At 42.7% G+C, this 15981-nt stretch overlaps 1 protein-coding gene across 1 annotated transcript in view; it reads left to right on the top strand.

Annotated features, from left to right (window-relative positions):
• The window catches only part of akt1 (v-akt murine thymoma viral oncogene homolog 1), a 29791-nt gene extending 18196 nt beyond the window's left edge, over window positions 1-11595 (top strand). Inside the window, exons 4-14 of the mRNA XM_068338607.1 lie at window positions 802-913; window positions 1158-1284; window positions 2162-2293; window positions 2421-2486; window positions 2987-3055; window positions 3195-3320; window positions 4576-4704; window positions 7501-7715; window positions 7903-7990; window positions 8212-8314; window positions 9675-11595. Coding sequence (XP_068194708.1) covers window positions 802-913; window positions 1158-1284; window positions 2162-2293; window positions 2421-2486; window positions 2987-3055; window positions 3195-3320; window positions 4576-4704; window positions 7501-7715; window positions 7903-7990; window positions 8212-8314; window positions 9675-9754 — 1247 coding nt within the window. The 3' untranslated portion in view covers window positions 9755-11595. The remainder of the gene's footprint in view (window positions 1-801; window positions 914-1157; window positions 1285-2161; window positions 2294-2420; window positions 2487-2986; window positions 3056-3194; window positions 3321-4575; window positions 4705-7500; window positions 7716-7902; window positions 7991-8211; window positions 8315-9674) is intronic.
• Window positions 11596-15981: the final 4386 nt, after the last annotated feature.

The following is a 15981-nucleotide window of genomic DNA, read 5'->3' as shown; positions in this document are numbered from 1 at the left end:
AAAGTGCAGATGGAAATCTCTGCTTTCTAAATTCAATTATTAGAATGTTGTGAGTAATTGCTTTGCAAACTGCTTACATGACAGTTATTTGCTGCAAAAGTGTGAGGAAATTAGAGAAATGGAGAGAAAGGATGTGATGATTTGCATTTCAATAAATGTGGAGGAAAAAAAAAACTTCTCACAGAAGTTGGAGATGCTGGAACAGAAAAAAATTAGCTTTTCATCACAATGTAATGTACAGTAATAATGTAATAAATGAATTGATGGAATAATTTTTCAGATAAATCAATAAGAAAAAGTTGTTAAAAGAATTCAAACAGTATATTCCAGTTTTCAATTACAGAACTGCTACAATGAGCTGGCGTCTCATAAGGGGTGTACCCCGCCTCATCTATAGCCAGCTGGGATAGGCTCCAGCAGAACCCATGACCTGTGCTTCAGATAAGGGACTTCTTGTCTTCGAGAAGTTGAAAGAATTACAGAACTGGAACTGTATTAAATATTAAGGACAATTGGTTGTCATTTTGTGATGTATTTTCTTTTATTCCAAGAAATTTTGCTTGTAACTCTAAATATATTCACAATTATTATCGAATCTTATATTTTCATATGGGCTGACAAGATCTAACTTGTTTTGCTCCATCAAAGTAAACCTGTTCTTTTCTAAATTAGCCAACCGTGTCTGTTTGGGTGACGATAACGATAAATGGTTATAACTGTTGGGTCTGTCTCTCCCCTCTTTTCTCCTACACATCCACCATTCTTGCCATCTCTCTTCCGTTTCTCCCTGGCTGTGGTCAGAGTGCCAGCTGATGAAGACAGAACGGCCCAAACCCAACACATTTATCATCCGCTGCCTGCAGTGGACAACTGTCATCGAGCGCACCTTCCACGTGGAGACCTTAGAGGAGAGGCAAGCAAGAATTTCAGAGCAGTAAAACAAAATGTTCACAAGTAGGGATTCTGTCCCTGTTGTTAAGAAGCAGTTTCACAACTCTGTTTTTCCTACATGTAGAACCATAAACACATTTAATCATTGTTATTCATAGCACAAGGTCCGCTGGCTATTAGCGGTAATCACAATTGATATTGCCTTCCTGTTGATAAGAAGACAAATACATGATTGGATGAGGTAATGTTTCTCCTGTGCTTCTCAGGGAAGAATGGACTTCAGCCATCCAAGCAGTGGCTGAAGGCCTGCAGAAACAAGAGGAGGAGATGATGGATTCCTCTCCAGACCCCATGGACATGGAGGTTTACCTGACCAAAATCAAACACAAAGTGGTATAGCCCATTTTTCCTCTGCTCTGTGTCTCCTTGTCCCCGCTGCTTCCAGATTGATACTTCCCATGTCCTGGACGACATACAGTGCGCCCTCATTCTTTGCGGTTAATGCATTCCAGGAACCACACGCGATTAATAAATTTCGCAATAGAGCTACAAACTATTTATCTTATTATTTACGGTAATTTAAACCACCTTCTATCTGTATTACCTTTTCCCACACTCTGATAGACTGTTAAATCACTTTGTGTTTCACAAAAGTCCGAGACTCACGGAACCGAGCGCACTTCCAGATGCCGTCAGCCAATAGAATGCACGTACAGTATCACGTGACTGCCTACCAAAAATCCGTGATGAGATGAAGTCGCGAGCTTTGATGCGCGAGGGCGCACTGTACTGACTGTTTTTAGTGCCGACCCTGGGTGTATCCTAGTCTTCCAGGTTGACCCTAGCTTTTATTCCTTTCTCCACATTGCCATGTTTGCACCACCACTTCCACCACTAGAGCACATTTCCGTTCACCCCAGCCCCTCTCTACTTTCCGAAAATCAGCCGTTGTTGGCTTAGCACTAGATAGCGTGGCCACTGGGATCCACAACCCCCACATGTGTCATGACATAAAGGTCCGAGGCCACCGGATTGGATGTCTCCACACAACCATTTTCAACATTCCCTTGTCCACTGGGGTCAAAGGTTAACTGAGATACAACCACATATAGGCTAAACCATTAGGAGCGGAAATTGCATGGTGGGTGAAATAGTGTCTTAAATGCTTCTGTGTTGTCAGTGAGATTGTGTGTCTTTGCTAGTGGAAGCAGGAGTTTGTTAATGCTTCTATTTGTAACCAGATGCCACCTTCTCTCCTCTCCTTCTCCAGACTATGCACGACTTTGAATACCTCAAACTCTTGGGAAAAGGCACTTTTGGCAAAGTTATCTTGGTAAAGGAGAAGGCCACAGGACGCTACTATGCCATGAAGATCCTAAAGAAGGAGGTGATCGTAGCAAAAGTAAGTGAATGCCAATGAGGGGGAGGAAAGACAGTGTGTGGGAGGGCAATAGAGCACATTACTGATACCTAAATGGTTAGCCATTGTTAGAGTTGCACAAACACTCTTTATGCCCTTTTTTTTTCAGGATGAAGTGGCGCACACACTCACTGAGAACAGAGTCCTCCAGAATTCAAAGCATCCGTTCTTGACAGTAAGAATGCGTTCATATACCTAAACCAAACCTTATTCTAAGTCACAGAGGGCCCTCAGGAGCCTCTTCAGTCCAGTCCAGAAGCATCCATTCTGAGAGAAAGTGCAGTTTTACCAGGAATGTTCTGAAGCGCCTTTCTGACAAAGGCTGCAGTCGAGTTGGACCTTTTTATAGCAACACTGGATGTTTTCTTTTTTTTGTCGGTTAACTCTTTGTAAGCTTGAGTGTGACAATCTCCTCCACAGTCTTCACAATCACAACTCTCAATTGGACGGTGAAGGCTAAACATTATATGATGTACTTATTGAAAAGAAATGGAATGGTTTTTTTTGTTAGAAAAGCCTTTTGGTGCAAAACTCTAATTAGACATTTGTGTTTGTAAGGAGGTAGCTGAGGGGATAGCGCTGCGACGTGTATTCTGGTGTTTTCATTTCACCATCAGCTGTTTTAGTTGGAAACATCACAAAGCTTTGGTTTGAGAGATATCTTTGTCTCTGCAGGGACTGAAATACTCCTTCCAGACACATGACCGTCTGTGCTTTGTCATGGAGTATGCAAACGGTGGAGAGGTAAACCATTTTAACCCCTGCTACTTCTGCACCTATGTCAGCAATATCTGAATACTTCTGCTCCTAATTATGTTAATGTTCTTGTTATCTCTGAACTAATCAGATCTCTTTTGTATGTCCTTCACCCCCTGTCCCTCAGCTTTTCTTCCATCTGTCCAGGGACCGTGTGTTCTCAGAGGAACGGGCACGGTTCTATGGTGCAGAGATTGTGTCTGCGCTGGACTACCTACATGCTGAAAGAAACGTCGTCTATCGAGATCTAAAGGTACTTGGGGAACTCATCCTGGCTTTATTTCTTCCTTACGGTCAGTTTCTCTCTTCCATTTTCTCCTCCTTTCCCCCTCTCAGTCCTTCATTTCTATGACAGGTTATAAATAGAGGTTGTCTCCATCCAGAGCAGTGGCAGTGGCCGGTGCTTATTGATCTGCCTCCCCCAGATCAGTCTCTAGACCTCACTGCAGATGGAGGGAGGCTCGGCCCGAACGTCTGCTGCGGCTGAATAGAAATATCCACGTGTCCTGTTCAAATAGATCCTCACCACTACCCATTACACAACTCTTGCAGTGTTCTCTGTGGGTGTTCACTTTGTGGGGGCTTTTATATATTGGCAATATAGAGCTATTAGTTACAAAGAGCGGTAAGGTTTCAGCAGCTCTGTTTATATCACTCTAAAGACGGGGTCAGAGATGAATACTAGACTGATAAAGACATACTTAGACTTAGGAGGGGGGCATCTGTAGCCCTAATACTTCCAGCTGATAAATCCAGTCAGGTCAGCACATCACTACCCCCCCTCCACCACCCTCTCCCTTGGGTTTATGAAGCCGGCTCTCAGCCTGCTAGGGTTCTCCTGAAAATGCCAGGATAGCAGGATTGGAGGATGTGCTGACTCTGGCCAGCCGCTGCAGGCCACGTGTGAGCTACAGCTGCCAGGTGACTTTAACTGAGAGGGAGAGAGTGGGGGGAGGACGCACTGGTATTTAAAGGCCTTACAACCTCAAGTTATGATGCACATCCTGAAGACCTTCAGATTGTCTTACCTGTACACGTCATCGCTTGGTATCTTTACAGTCATCTGTCCATTTGAAAATGTTTAATGTTTCATCTTTTACTACAATGTTGCGTATTTAATTGAGAATATGTGGCAGCCGCTTTTACATAGTAGCTTTTTTTTGTCCTAGATTCAGAATAATTTTAATATACGCATAAAAAAGACAAATGACACTTAAAATGGTAAGCAGCAGTGACTATTCATGTAAAAGTTACTGGTATTTGATTTACTATATTTGTCAAATGCTCAGATTTAAATGAAAGTGGGTTATTGATGAACGATTTACAATTTCAGTGGGTCATTAAAATAGTTGCTGGAAACATTAAATAAAAGTATGCCATTATGTTTGTGGAATTATGAATTAAAAGATACATCTCCTTATTATTTGCATGCTAACCCCCCCCAAAATAGTGAGTCATTTTACAATGAATGCCACCATTCACATCAACTTGTTTTTTCTCCCCTGCAGCTGGAAAACCTCATGCTGGACAAAGACGGACACATAAAGATCACAGATTTCGGCCTCTGTAAGGAGGGTATCAAAGATGGCGCCACAATGAAGACCTTCTGCGGGACACCTGAGTACCTGGCGCCAGAGGTAACCACTGCAGTCTGCCTGAAACACTGACATCACCTCTTTTGTAGTTTAATACGGGCACATACAAATAATAATTAAAAGAAAAGCATCAAGTTTTCTAGTAATGTCTCACTTCTCCATCAAACCCTCCTTCGGTACATTTTTCAGATGTAAATAACAACAGTGCCGAGAATTCTTGGCCGTAATGTGATTTTAACAACGAACGCTCATCTCATCATGCGTGACACGGTCAGATTCCAAACAAAAATGCAGCGTGTGTTGTTGGACATCGGTGGATACGAAGCATGTGGAAGAAAGGGCAGCTGTTCCAAAATGCCTTTCTAATCTCCAGCTGAAGTCTGCGAGTTAATGAGTGTGCCGTGTGCCCAGGGCAGGGCAGCCTGCTCTCATATTTGCTGTATGGGGAGGGTTGGGACTACTCCCTATTGCGTGCAGGTATGACAAGTGTTGGAGAGGGCCGTGTAACCTGATACTGCATTGTGAGTGTTGTTGGTGTGTTGACTGTTTGCGGTAGCCCCCTTGCCTGTTGCTGTAAAAATGTTTTCCGGGAGAAGGGTGTCCATGTTGACACAGTTGCCGTATCGTTGTTTTTAGCCTCCATTTGGAATTTTCTTGATAGGGGAGGAGGACTGGCTGCAGCTCGGGAAACGTGAGCTTTCACCACTGGGGGAAAAAAAAAAAAAATGCACACACACACACCACACTGACTACAGCTGTTGTGTGGCACCGGGGAGACATGGCCCCGCTGCTGCACTCAATGCCTCACCTGACCCTGGTAGAGTCGTAGCTATCATTAGCATGAAATCCCACAGTGGTGTCTCACAGGAATATCTGTCTTCATCAGTCACACCAAACATGTCTCAGAACATCAGCACTAGGCCGTGAAGGCAAAGAGCTGTTGTAACACGTTCATATTTACTCCATCACACCCGGATAAATATGAAACGACTGTTTATTTCCTTTACTTTCATAGAAATTGTAAACATTCCTCAGAGTTTCCCACCTGTCCACCCTGAATTCTGGAAAGCTTCATTCTGCTTGTCCACAATAACACAGTCTGTGACAGCTCCGAGGATTGGTGAGCAGGGAGACATCAGGGGGCGTTACCACGGCAACAGGGTCGCTAGCAAGTGTCTCCATGGAGTGCGAGCCAGGCAGTGTTACAGGTTGTTCTGCAGTAAACAATGACCTTGTTGTGTGTGCTGCACAGGAATGCTGTAATGTCTGGGAATATTCCACCCTGAGTAGAGAAGGAGGGAGGGAGAGAAAGGAGTGGAGACCCTATCTGTGGAAGCTTGACCGCTTCGTTTTTTTAGTACCAAGTGGGACAAATTCACCTTTATGAAACTATGAGAAGAGGAAAAACTCGATTGACTGAGAGAGTTAGGTTTCGGGGGTAGTATTTACAAAGTAAACTTGGGCAGGTTTAAGCTAGCTGCTGATCAGGATTCCCAAGCTCAGAAGATTTAAAGTATGTCGGTGAGCTTTGTGAAGGTAAACGTCCACAGAGCAGGGCTCCAGAGCAAAGCAAGTGTTTGTGCTTTTATCTTCCGTCCCCTCCCCCTGCCGCCGCTCCTTCGGGGCAGTGTAACAGTATTAGTTTGGGGCTGAGGCCCAAGCAGGCAGTCAAGCAGTCCTGGTTACGTATATGAGGGATGAGCTTGGCTCCAGCGCTCCTGGCAGCTTCACAGCTGTGGTGCTCTTCTACATATATGGGGCAGCTGCGGGCCCAGCTGTCGCACGGTGTGAATCACACGACAGCAGCGCTGGAAATAGAGACGGCCCAGTAATCCTAGCCCCACATCGGCTTCACGTTACTCCCACTGCCCTCACAGTCCTCCTCCTCGATGCTCACCACTCACCGCAGTGCCAGGCCGAGTGCCATCGGACACACGCAGCGGCATGCGCACACAAACGGCAGTTTTGCTCCTTTTACGGACACGTCCACCCATCTGTTTTCCAGGACCGTCTCTCAACCTGCACGCTGTTGTGTTCATACATCATTTTATTCATCTGCCAACAAATTTTTACTTAAGTTCCTATTCTTAGGTATGAATTGCCGAGTGTCCTGCTGCTTGAGTTTTAAGGGAGCAGCCTGTTCTCATTGTCTTGATTTCACCTTCAACATCCGCCTGGCGAGGTAGAATCCAGTACACGTCCCCAGAGACGCTGGAACAACTCGGCTCAGCAGCACATTAGTCACGCAACAGGTCGCACTTTTTAGAAAGCACAGCACTGAAGGAGTTTGTCTCATTAGGAACTGTTGAGGGAAGTCATCCTTTGGAAATGATAAAGCTAAACATTTTCCTCTCTCAGGAAGAATTTGCGGAGCAGTGTGTTTGTCAGACTGGTTTGTATTTGTTGCCACACCTCTGCTGCGTGTTGATCTGTTTTGGCGTATGTGTGGAAGTGCCTGTGGTGATGAAATATTCAGGGCTCCAGGGGGAAACTCTATCCCTGCTACTAATGTGAGATGTGAGTCAGTGTCGGGTTGGGGCGTCCTCAGAAGTCCTCAGAAGGCCAGAAGGGGGTGAGGAGGGGGGTGGTGGTGGTGCAGAACAGGTGATTTTGGTGGGGCAGGGGTGGGCTGATGGTATATTCAGCCTAAAGAGCTGCTGTCTTCACAGATGTCAGGCGCTGACTTTCAATGGATGAGCTCCAGACTAACTAAAGTCATTCTTCTGTTTGTCGCACTGATGGTTTAGTTTTTCTATATTATCAGGCTATAGTGTTATTTAAAAACATAAATACCAAAACAGCTGCATTAACTTAACATCTATCTTCCTCATCCCAAAGGTGCTAGAAGACAACGACTATGGCCGCGCTGTGGACTGGTGGGGTCTGGGGGTAGTGATGTACGAGATGATGTGCGGCAGACTGCCTTTCTACAACCAGGACCATGAGAAGCTGTTCGAGCTCATCCTCTCGGGAGAAATTCGTTTCCCTCGCACTCTCGGCCCCGAGGCGCGCTCGCTGCTGTCTGGCCTCCTGAAGAAAGACCCCATGCATAGGTGAGGAGCCACAGGGCAGGTCATCGAACAGGTTACGGCTCAAAAACACGTGAAAAGATGTGTGTAACATGAACTGAATTTGTTGGATTAAAATGATGACAAGTGGCGGTTTCCAATTTGTATCTTCTATCACATTTCTTTTTCTGCCATAACAGATTCTGATTTGTGTTTTGTCCTCATCTTCCAGGTTAGGTGGAGGGTCTGATGATGCCAAGGAAATCATGCAGCACAAGTTCTTTGCAGGAATTGAATGGCAAGATGTTTATGAGAAGAAGGTCAGTTTCTGAAAGGTTTATGTTGTTTGGTTTCACACTCATGTCGTCATTGGAAACACACCAATCTCAGATATGCTCAATTTTTTTAACCTAGGGGAGGAGGTTACTGGAAACAGCCCATCCAGTAATGATGTATATTGTCGTCAGGAGGGCAGCTGTTGTCACAGTGATCGATGGTGCTGATGTGCTGATATGTTTGTGTCTCTTCTCCCCTGCAACAGCTGGTCCCACCGTTTAAGCCCCAGGTTACCTCGGAGACAGACACACGATATTTTGACGAGGAATTCACAGGACAGACCATCACTATTACGCCACCCGGACAAGGTATCATTGAACCATGCATATACTTGCATACATTGAAATTGATGGAACATTCCTCAGTCAACACATTTTGCAATCATCAGATTTCTTGTTGGAAGTTTTATGGTGTTTGAATGACAAAGTGAGGAAGATGAAAGCTGTGGACTTTGTCAGAAAGACCAATGTACAATGAAAGAATTGCCATTTTCAATTCATATGAGCTTAAACATGGTGGCACAGTGGGTAGCTCTGTCGTTACGCAGCAAGGTGGTCCCGGGTCCGAGTCCCCGTCTGTACGGAGTTTGCATATTCTCCCTGTTTCCGTGTGGGTTCTCTCTGGGTTCTCCGGTTTCCTCCCACCTCTAAAAACATGTGCTTCAAGTGAATTGGCCGGTCTCAGATTGTCCGTAGGCATGCATGTGTTTGTCATATACTGTATGTGGCTCTGCGGTGCACCGGCGTCGCGCCCAGAGTGTACCCGGCCTCATGCCCCAAGTCAGCTGAGGCAAGCTGCAGCACCCCGCCACAGTGGAGGAAGCAGACACTGAAGATGAATGAATAAATTAAGAGCTTAAGCCAATAATTTTGGGGTCACTGAGGAGTTTTTTGAAATCTTTGGAACAGATAATGTTAACTCCATTCACTGCCGGCGCTTTGTGGTAATTGATCTCAGACAGTCCGAACATTTATCGATGTTTTCTTTCTGTTGACTTTCACAAGATGCTTTGCTCAGAGCGACAGCGTGTTTGCCTACGAATACGCGCTGTCATACGCAAACTTTGTTGCACCGTAAGCTGCTGCTACTTCTCCATCTTCCTCTGATTCGCCATCCTCTCTTCTGTAACTGGATCAGTCACTATTGCATTAAATTCCATGATTAGAAGCCTGATTGTCACTGACAACCTCTGCTAGACCCTTCCAGACCGTCCCTCAGTTCATTCCACAGACTCGGAACACACAGCTACAAAGGGACATTCAGATTTCTACTGATAGGATGATGATCAGCAGCTAAGGCAGCGTCTAGTTTAACACAATGCAACGTGTCTCCTACAGGGATGATGACATAATATCTGATGCACTTTGTCTGCTACACTACTGTATGTAATTTTACATCAAGTATTAATCTATAATAATGGGATATTGTAATTTTTCTGTAATATCAATGCAAGTAGATACAATAATAATCATAACAGACAAGATATGTGTTTAAAGCAGTCTTTAAAATACCAAACAATGGAAGAAATACCATCATAATGAATTAAATCATTTGTAAAATACTTTCCAAAAAGGTCAAATGATCGTTTAGTGAAATCTCTTCCAATAGATACTGTAAATATAACCCAAGTTGGCAAGAACTAATGTAGCTGTTTCCCTCTATCCTCAGATGACAGTATGGAGTCGTTCGACAGCGAGCGGAGACCCCACTTCCCCCAGTTCTCCTATTCTGCCAGCGGAACGGCCTAAACGACTGTCAGACATTCCCCTGGTCCCACCATTTCCCCTCACCCCACCCGACTGCACTCTCAGAAGACCACAGGCCACAGCCCCTGTCCTCCCAGCATTGTCCGCCAACATCGTTGGTGGATGAAACATTTCCAGTCTGCAGGTTGTGTTTTCCAGGAAGGAGGAAATTCAAGGAAAAAACAAAGATTACGTGTTTGTTCTGTGAGGCCTTTTCAAGACTGGCTACAGAGAGCGTTAACACCAGCCTGCACTTCCTGGTTGTTCTGTTATGTAATGAACAGGCATCTATAAATCATAATAAATAAGGAAATGTACTTACTATTATGCACAATGTAGGCCGCTGATTAATTTTGAAAGGGCCATTTTTATATTGGCAACAACAGCTGAATATCAATCAATCATTTCAAATAGAAAAAAAATGAGCATACTGTGGACCAAAAACATGTGAGCAGAGTGTATTGTTGTGTTGAGTGGGTATTAAATCCTTTTTTTCCTCTCTACAACTTCTGAACAATTCAAACTCAGACTTCAGGACATTTTTGGCTGAATGTACCGTATCAAATAAAGTCAAACTTTCTTTATTCTTGCATGTTGTAACACATGGCTGATTGTCCTATGACTGAAATACCATCTCCTGGACAATATTTTATTACTTTTCTATTACCCTGATGCAAAACTGACACCAATCAAGCTGTTCTATTACTACGCTACACGGTGATGAGTCTGATTGATCACTTGTGCCATGCAGTCTGATGTGAGGAATTACAGACATGCAAAGAATGGAGAGTGATAAATCATTAAGTTTAAAAGCTGACCTGCGATGGATTTCTCTCAACTGTTTGCACATCCGAGTCACTGAGAGACCCTTTTTTCCTGTTTGGGATCATAAATAGCTCCTCCAGCTCCCCTGAAGTTTGTGCTTATAGTTCCTGATGCCTTCCTATCTTGATGCTATGCTGCAAACACTTCCTGGTTTCCCTCTGGTTGGAGTCAGTCGGTGCTGACCCGTCAGAAACTCTTCACTCCTCTGGGTTTTTTTCTCCATTTGCAATACAGTATTGGGTGTTTCCACCCGGTGCATTCACTGCAGCCTCAATGAGGTCACATTAAACACAATACTCTTCTTTAGCTATACTTTTGCAAACATACTGGGCTTCAGGAGAAAAACACATTATCTTTGATTTAGAGGACTTCTGTCCCTTCATGAGCTTCTGAGTTTTTTTTATGTGAGATCAGCATCGACTAAAATGAGTTTTACTGTGCCAATGATATGCACTTTGTTTCCCCAAAATGATTGTATTTGGACTCTTATTTGTACTTTGTGGTTGGTAAAGACTAAAATAGTTTTTTAGTAATGTAAATTCAAAGTTTGTGGAAACAAATAAAACAAGAATTGCTTGTTTGAATGATTTCTCCCCCTCTACAGATGGCTGAGAATAATCTCTGACTCTTGGGAACTGAATCTAAGAAGTTTCCAAAAAGTGCTTCAGAATTTTTAAGATGACTGATAATCATTTTTCAAACGTGCATCATACGTTATTGAATGTAGTGGTTTTTATGGTATTGTTTTCATTTCAATCATTTGCAAACTTTTTTTTTTTCTTCAGTTTTTGAATCTGATGTTACTTAATCCTATGCACACTCAACCTTTGCTGTCATCTTCTGAAAATAGGGAAGTTCATTTTATACATTTTATTTTTTATTTCAACCTTTTATTTGTACCTGCCCTCCCATATTCCTGAGACTGAGGACACCAGCTTTAGTAAACAAGTAATATAAACTTTGTACACTGTTTCTACTTGTTTCTTTTAAATTGATGAAATAAAATGTCTTAGCAATAAGCTGCGTTGGCTCATTTGTGAAGTTTTTAAGTGCTGCTCTTGAACTTGAATTAATGAACTAAAAAAACATCTCATTTACATTTCTGAAGTTTATTGTGAAATATTGTTCTGTATGTCTTGACAGGTCGCTTAAAATTTACAGGAATTAAAGCAAACAAAAGAAAATCCAATGCATCTGTTTCCCCAAGAAGAGTCCTCTGCAGTCCAGCCGTTGTCATGTGTTCTCCTTCCTCATCTGATCTGAGCCACTAAATAGTTAAAAAAAAAACAAAAAAAACCCAGCAGCAGTCTGTTGCTAAGTGGGAGATCATTTATAGGAACCTGACTGTAGTTCCACCTTATAGACAAAACGCTGTTTAGTGTGTGTGTGTGTGTGTGTGTGTGTGTGTGTGTGTGTGTGTGTGTGTAAGGTGAATATCCCGCTGCTCTGCAACGCTGACTGTGTGTTGGCTGTGTTCTCCGCCTCTGCACGACCACTCAGGTCCACGTCTGGGGCTCTGCAGCTGGTCTGAGACTGAGAGATGCTCCCCCCGGGCCCCTGGGCAGATGGTACGGTCTCTGGAGCAGATGTTGACAGCCAGGGCACACAGCCTGTCTTTTGGCCAGCTGTAATACAAAGCGCCACATTATGAGACGGAGGCCCGGCCCGGTGTGGCACTCACCTGACAACCATCCCTCACCTGACTCCAGCTGCACTGCCCAAAACGCTCCTCAGAGCCGGGGATGCAGCTCCGCCGCAGGCCTCCCCAAGGTGATGTAGTGTTCTGCTGTGTGGGGAATGTGTCACTCACACAACCTGCAGCACAGAGCTTCTATATATGAGATACAAATTGCAGTTATAGAATCAGTGAAGGCTGGTGATACAGATGAAACACTGTCTATACAAAAGCTGCAACTTAAAATTCAACAAAGGTTTTGTTCCTATCCAGCCGTGTTTTTACTAGCTAAATTCTGCTTTACTGTAAATATACTTAATCACTGAAAGTGAAATCTTTTATGTTCCTCAATGTCTCAGTGGTGCAAGATCAGCTGCATGGAGGCAAGAGAGCAGCTCAATCATTGTCTTGTTATAGATGCTTCAGCAGGACAGGATGCTGCCTCACACAGTGCTTGCAGTTGCATTCTCCGTACTGACAGCACTGCCCTGCTGCTATTCCAGCAAGAGCAAACAGTCATACCAAAGCACATCAGAAGGCTGGATGAGATGGGAACACAGGACAGCATAAGGCATGACCCCATGAACTTCTCTTATGTCAAAATATATTCAGGGGGAAACGTCTCATTGTTGACTCAGAGGGCTCAGTGAGAGACACCGGATCAGGATTTGGTGTGAAAGAGCCGGTTTCTTCACCGGAGGGTGGGGAGTTATTGTGTGACGGAAGGCAGGGCCCGCAGAAACAGGTTCAACCTGTTGACTGCACATCTCTTCCTTAAACAAAGAGCAGGGTGAAGTGGAGGGTAAGATGGCCTAAATCTGGTACAGGTCATGTCCCAAAGTAGTTTGAAAGACAGCAGTTTCAAATTTAAAGATATATTGTACTGCGGCACCAGTTAGCTTCTCTCCACTTATCAAGGTAAATTCTGTCTGTTAGGTGCTTTAGTTGAACTATTGGTCACGTCCCTCCTGGTTTATCTCCTTAAATCTTTTCTTCCATCCTGTATACAGACCTCCTGTCATTCTACAGGCTTTAAAAAACTCAGAAGGTTGTTATTAGACTGACTCTGTTTAGGCCTTAAATCCATACTCATAGTTTTGTTTTAACATTCAGTTGGTTGATTGTTCTTTTGTTACTTCAGGTCTGTCTCCATCATTTCTGTTGCTTGCTCGATGGCGAGTCAGTCTCCACCTTGAAGAATGTTTGGTAGGACAGTCGATATATTACTATATGGACACCCTCACAGCAACTACTCACACTTACTGACAGAAGGTCTGCCATGACACACAATCTGCTGCTTTTGCCCACCCACCGTTGTGTATTTTCTTCTCTTGCTTTCTTAATGTGCCCCTCTTAGCCCACATAACTAACCCTCAGTGTTAAATAAAGTTTATTTTTCTGATTCTGAGTTGTCTATGTTAAATTTGTCAGTGGAGAAGCCTCTTGGATGAGCAGCGAAGTGTCTTCAAGCTTTTGATTTTATTCTTTTCTTTTTATAACTTTTCTTTTTATAACTCTGATGACTGATAATCTCCACAGATGTGGTTGGAAGGGTTTTTCACAGCATTTCTAAAAGGTTTGTAGTCCAAAAGCACAGCTGTGTGCGACTATCTCCGCCTCCTCCTTCTCTCTTTTCCAGCAGGCTTGTCTGAGCTGGACCATCAGCCATCCTGGGACCTCCACGCGGGCTGTTCCTCACTCCTGATACTTTGGATCTGGACTTTATGTTCAAATCCACACTCTGTATATGTGTCAGTGGTCTATTTGAACTCACCACATCTAAGGTTTTTCTGTCCATTACCATGGACTAACAATCAGAAGGTTATATTTCTGCCTGTGTTGCTTTGTTGGTTTGTCAGGAGAATTATGCAGAAAGGATGGGCCAATACAGACCCTGTTAAAATACTAAACCCTGTTGGTAGTGAAATGAACAAAAGAAGCACATTTAGAAGATTGGTGACTATAAGTACAATCCAATAATTTAAATGTTTACATAGAAGATAGTCTGCTCTAGAAATTAAAATCACAGAGCTGTGGGTTTAAGACGGCTTGGGTCTTGGTGCTTTACCGAGTGCCATTCTAATTTTAAGAACTGAATTTAACTTTTATATTTAAAATAAGATGTAGCTACATTTGATGGTGTTTTACATTATTGGTCACATTATATTATCCATAGGATGGAATGTACAATATAAGCACTACAGTATATACATAATTATTAATGTATTCATGTTTTACTCTTTGTATTTATATTCTAAAGCTAGTATTTTTACATCCCGCTTCAAAGCGTTGATGTATTGTAATTGTCAGTATTCATATGTCCGTTCCTCTGTCCGTTAGTCCATTAGTATATCCACCAAATATCTTCACATTTCTTTATTACTAGGGCGGCAAAGAGGATGAAAGTGAGATGATGACCTTAACCTTGAGAAATGTAGGTCACGGTCAAATTTAAACTTTTGTACACTCAGGAACCGGACAGGATAGAAAGACGAGGGAGAAGGCAATTGTAAAACCATAGATCAAAGCTAGTGCTAGTGCACTAGCTTTGATCTACGGTCTTACATTGGCCTTCTCCATGTGCACTAGACTACGCACTAGTCAGGGTAAGTCGCTGGATGTTGCAGTCTCTGACTGCCTTGGTTCTAGTTTAAAACTGTAAGACATTAATGGTACATAAGACCATCTTCCACCTCCAACAACAAACCCACCAGGAACTGAGTGACAGTGTGTGAAAGGGACGGCTGGAAGTTTATTCACCTGCTGAAACCAGTCCTGAATTAATCTCATGACAAAGCTGCACATTTTGAACAGGGATGCAGTAAATTTGGGCTATAGCGCCATCTAGCGGAAATTATGCTGAAGTAAAGACATTTTTAATTGTTTTTTTATATTACGTGAGAGAAAATGATCGAGACGTCTGCGGTAGTACCTACAGATCAATTTTAACTTCTCATTTTTAACCTCTGTTTCAAAGACAACTTAAAATGGAAAAACAATCATTTCGTTCTACTCGCAGTGGATGAATTGAGAGTAAATCCCACAAATCGATGATTCCAGCGTGAACCACCGGATCAGTAACTTGTCTTTCCTGGCCGCGAATAGAATCGAAGATCGTCTATAAACAGAAAGAATCAAACAATCACACAAACAGTTAAAGCTGTCTCCTAGCTGAACATGTGCAACCTCTGCATCTTCAATTATTTTTACCAAGCTATGACACACATTTGAGATGAATTCATTCAAACAGGTATCTGTTCATAGGATTTAAAGTGTTATAGAATACGTTTTACGATCATCTGCAATATTGTCAAAAATATCTGTACTGTATTTACTCCTGATGTATTGAAGGCCAGGTCCTGCCAGTTTACCATGAATTGTGTTTTGCTGGCTTGTAGTATTAATTTGATTAAATCTGAAATGAATATATAATCTTGAACTCTTTATCATATTGTATCCTTGCCATTTTGTGCCATATATCTCGTTGTAAAATATTTTTTGTGTCTTTGTATGATTTACTTTAACTTACAAAAACATTTTGAAACCTAGACTTTGCTTTTAACATCATATTTTTCTAAAGCTGTGAAAGTAAATTAATTGTTGTTTGTTTCATTATTATATTGTGGTAGTGATCAAGTTTTTTTGGGCTTGGCAGGAATATACGTACGTATTTGCATAAAATATAAATAAAATACAACAAATACGGCCAAACTTTATAAATTTTTTTACT

This window comes from Antennarius striatus, chromosome 17, assembly GCF_040054535.1.
Source record: "Antennarius striatus isolate MH-2024 chromosome 17, ASM4005453v1, whole genome shotgun sequence".
NCBI classification, from domain to species: Eukaryota; Metazoa; Chordata; class Actinopteri; order Lophiiformes; family Antennariidae; genus Antennarius; species Antennarius striatus.
Note: the sequence above shows the minus strand (reverse complement) of the source record. Positions and strands in the feature narration are given on the sequence as shown.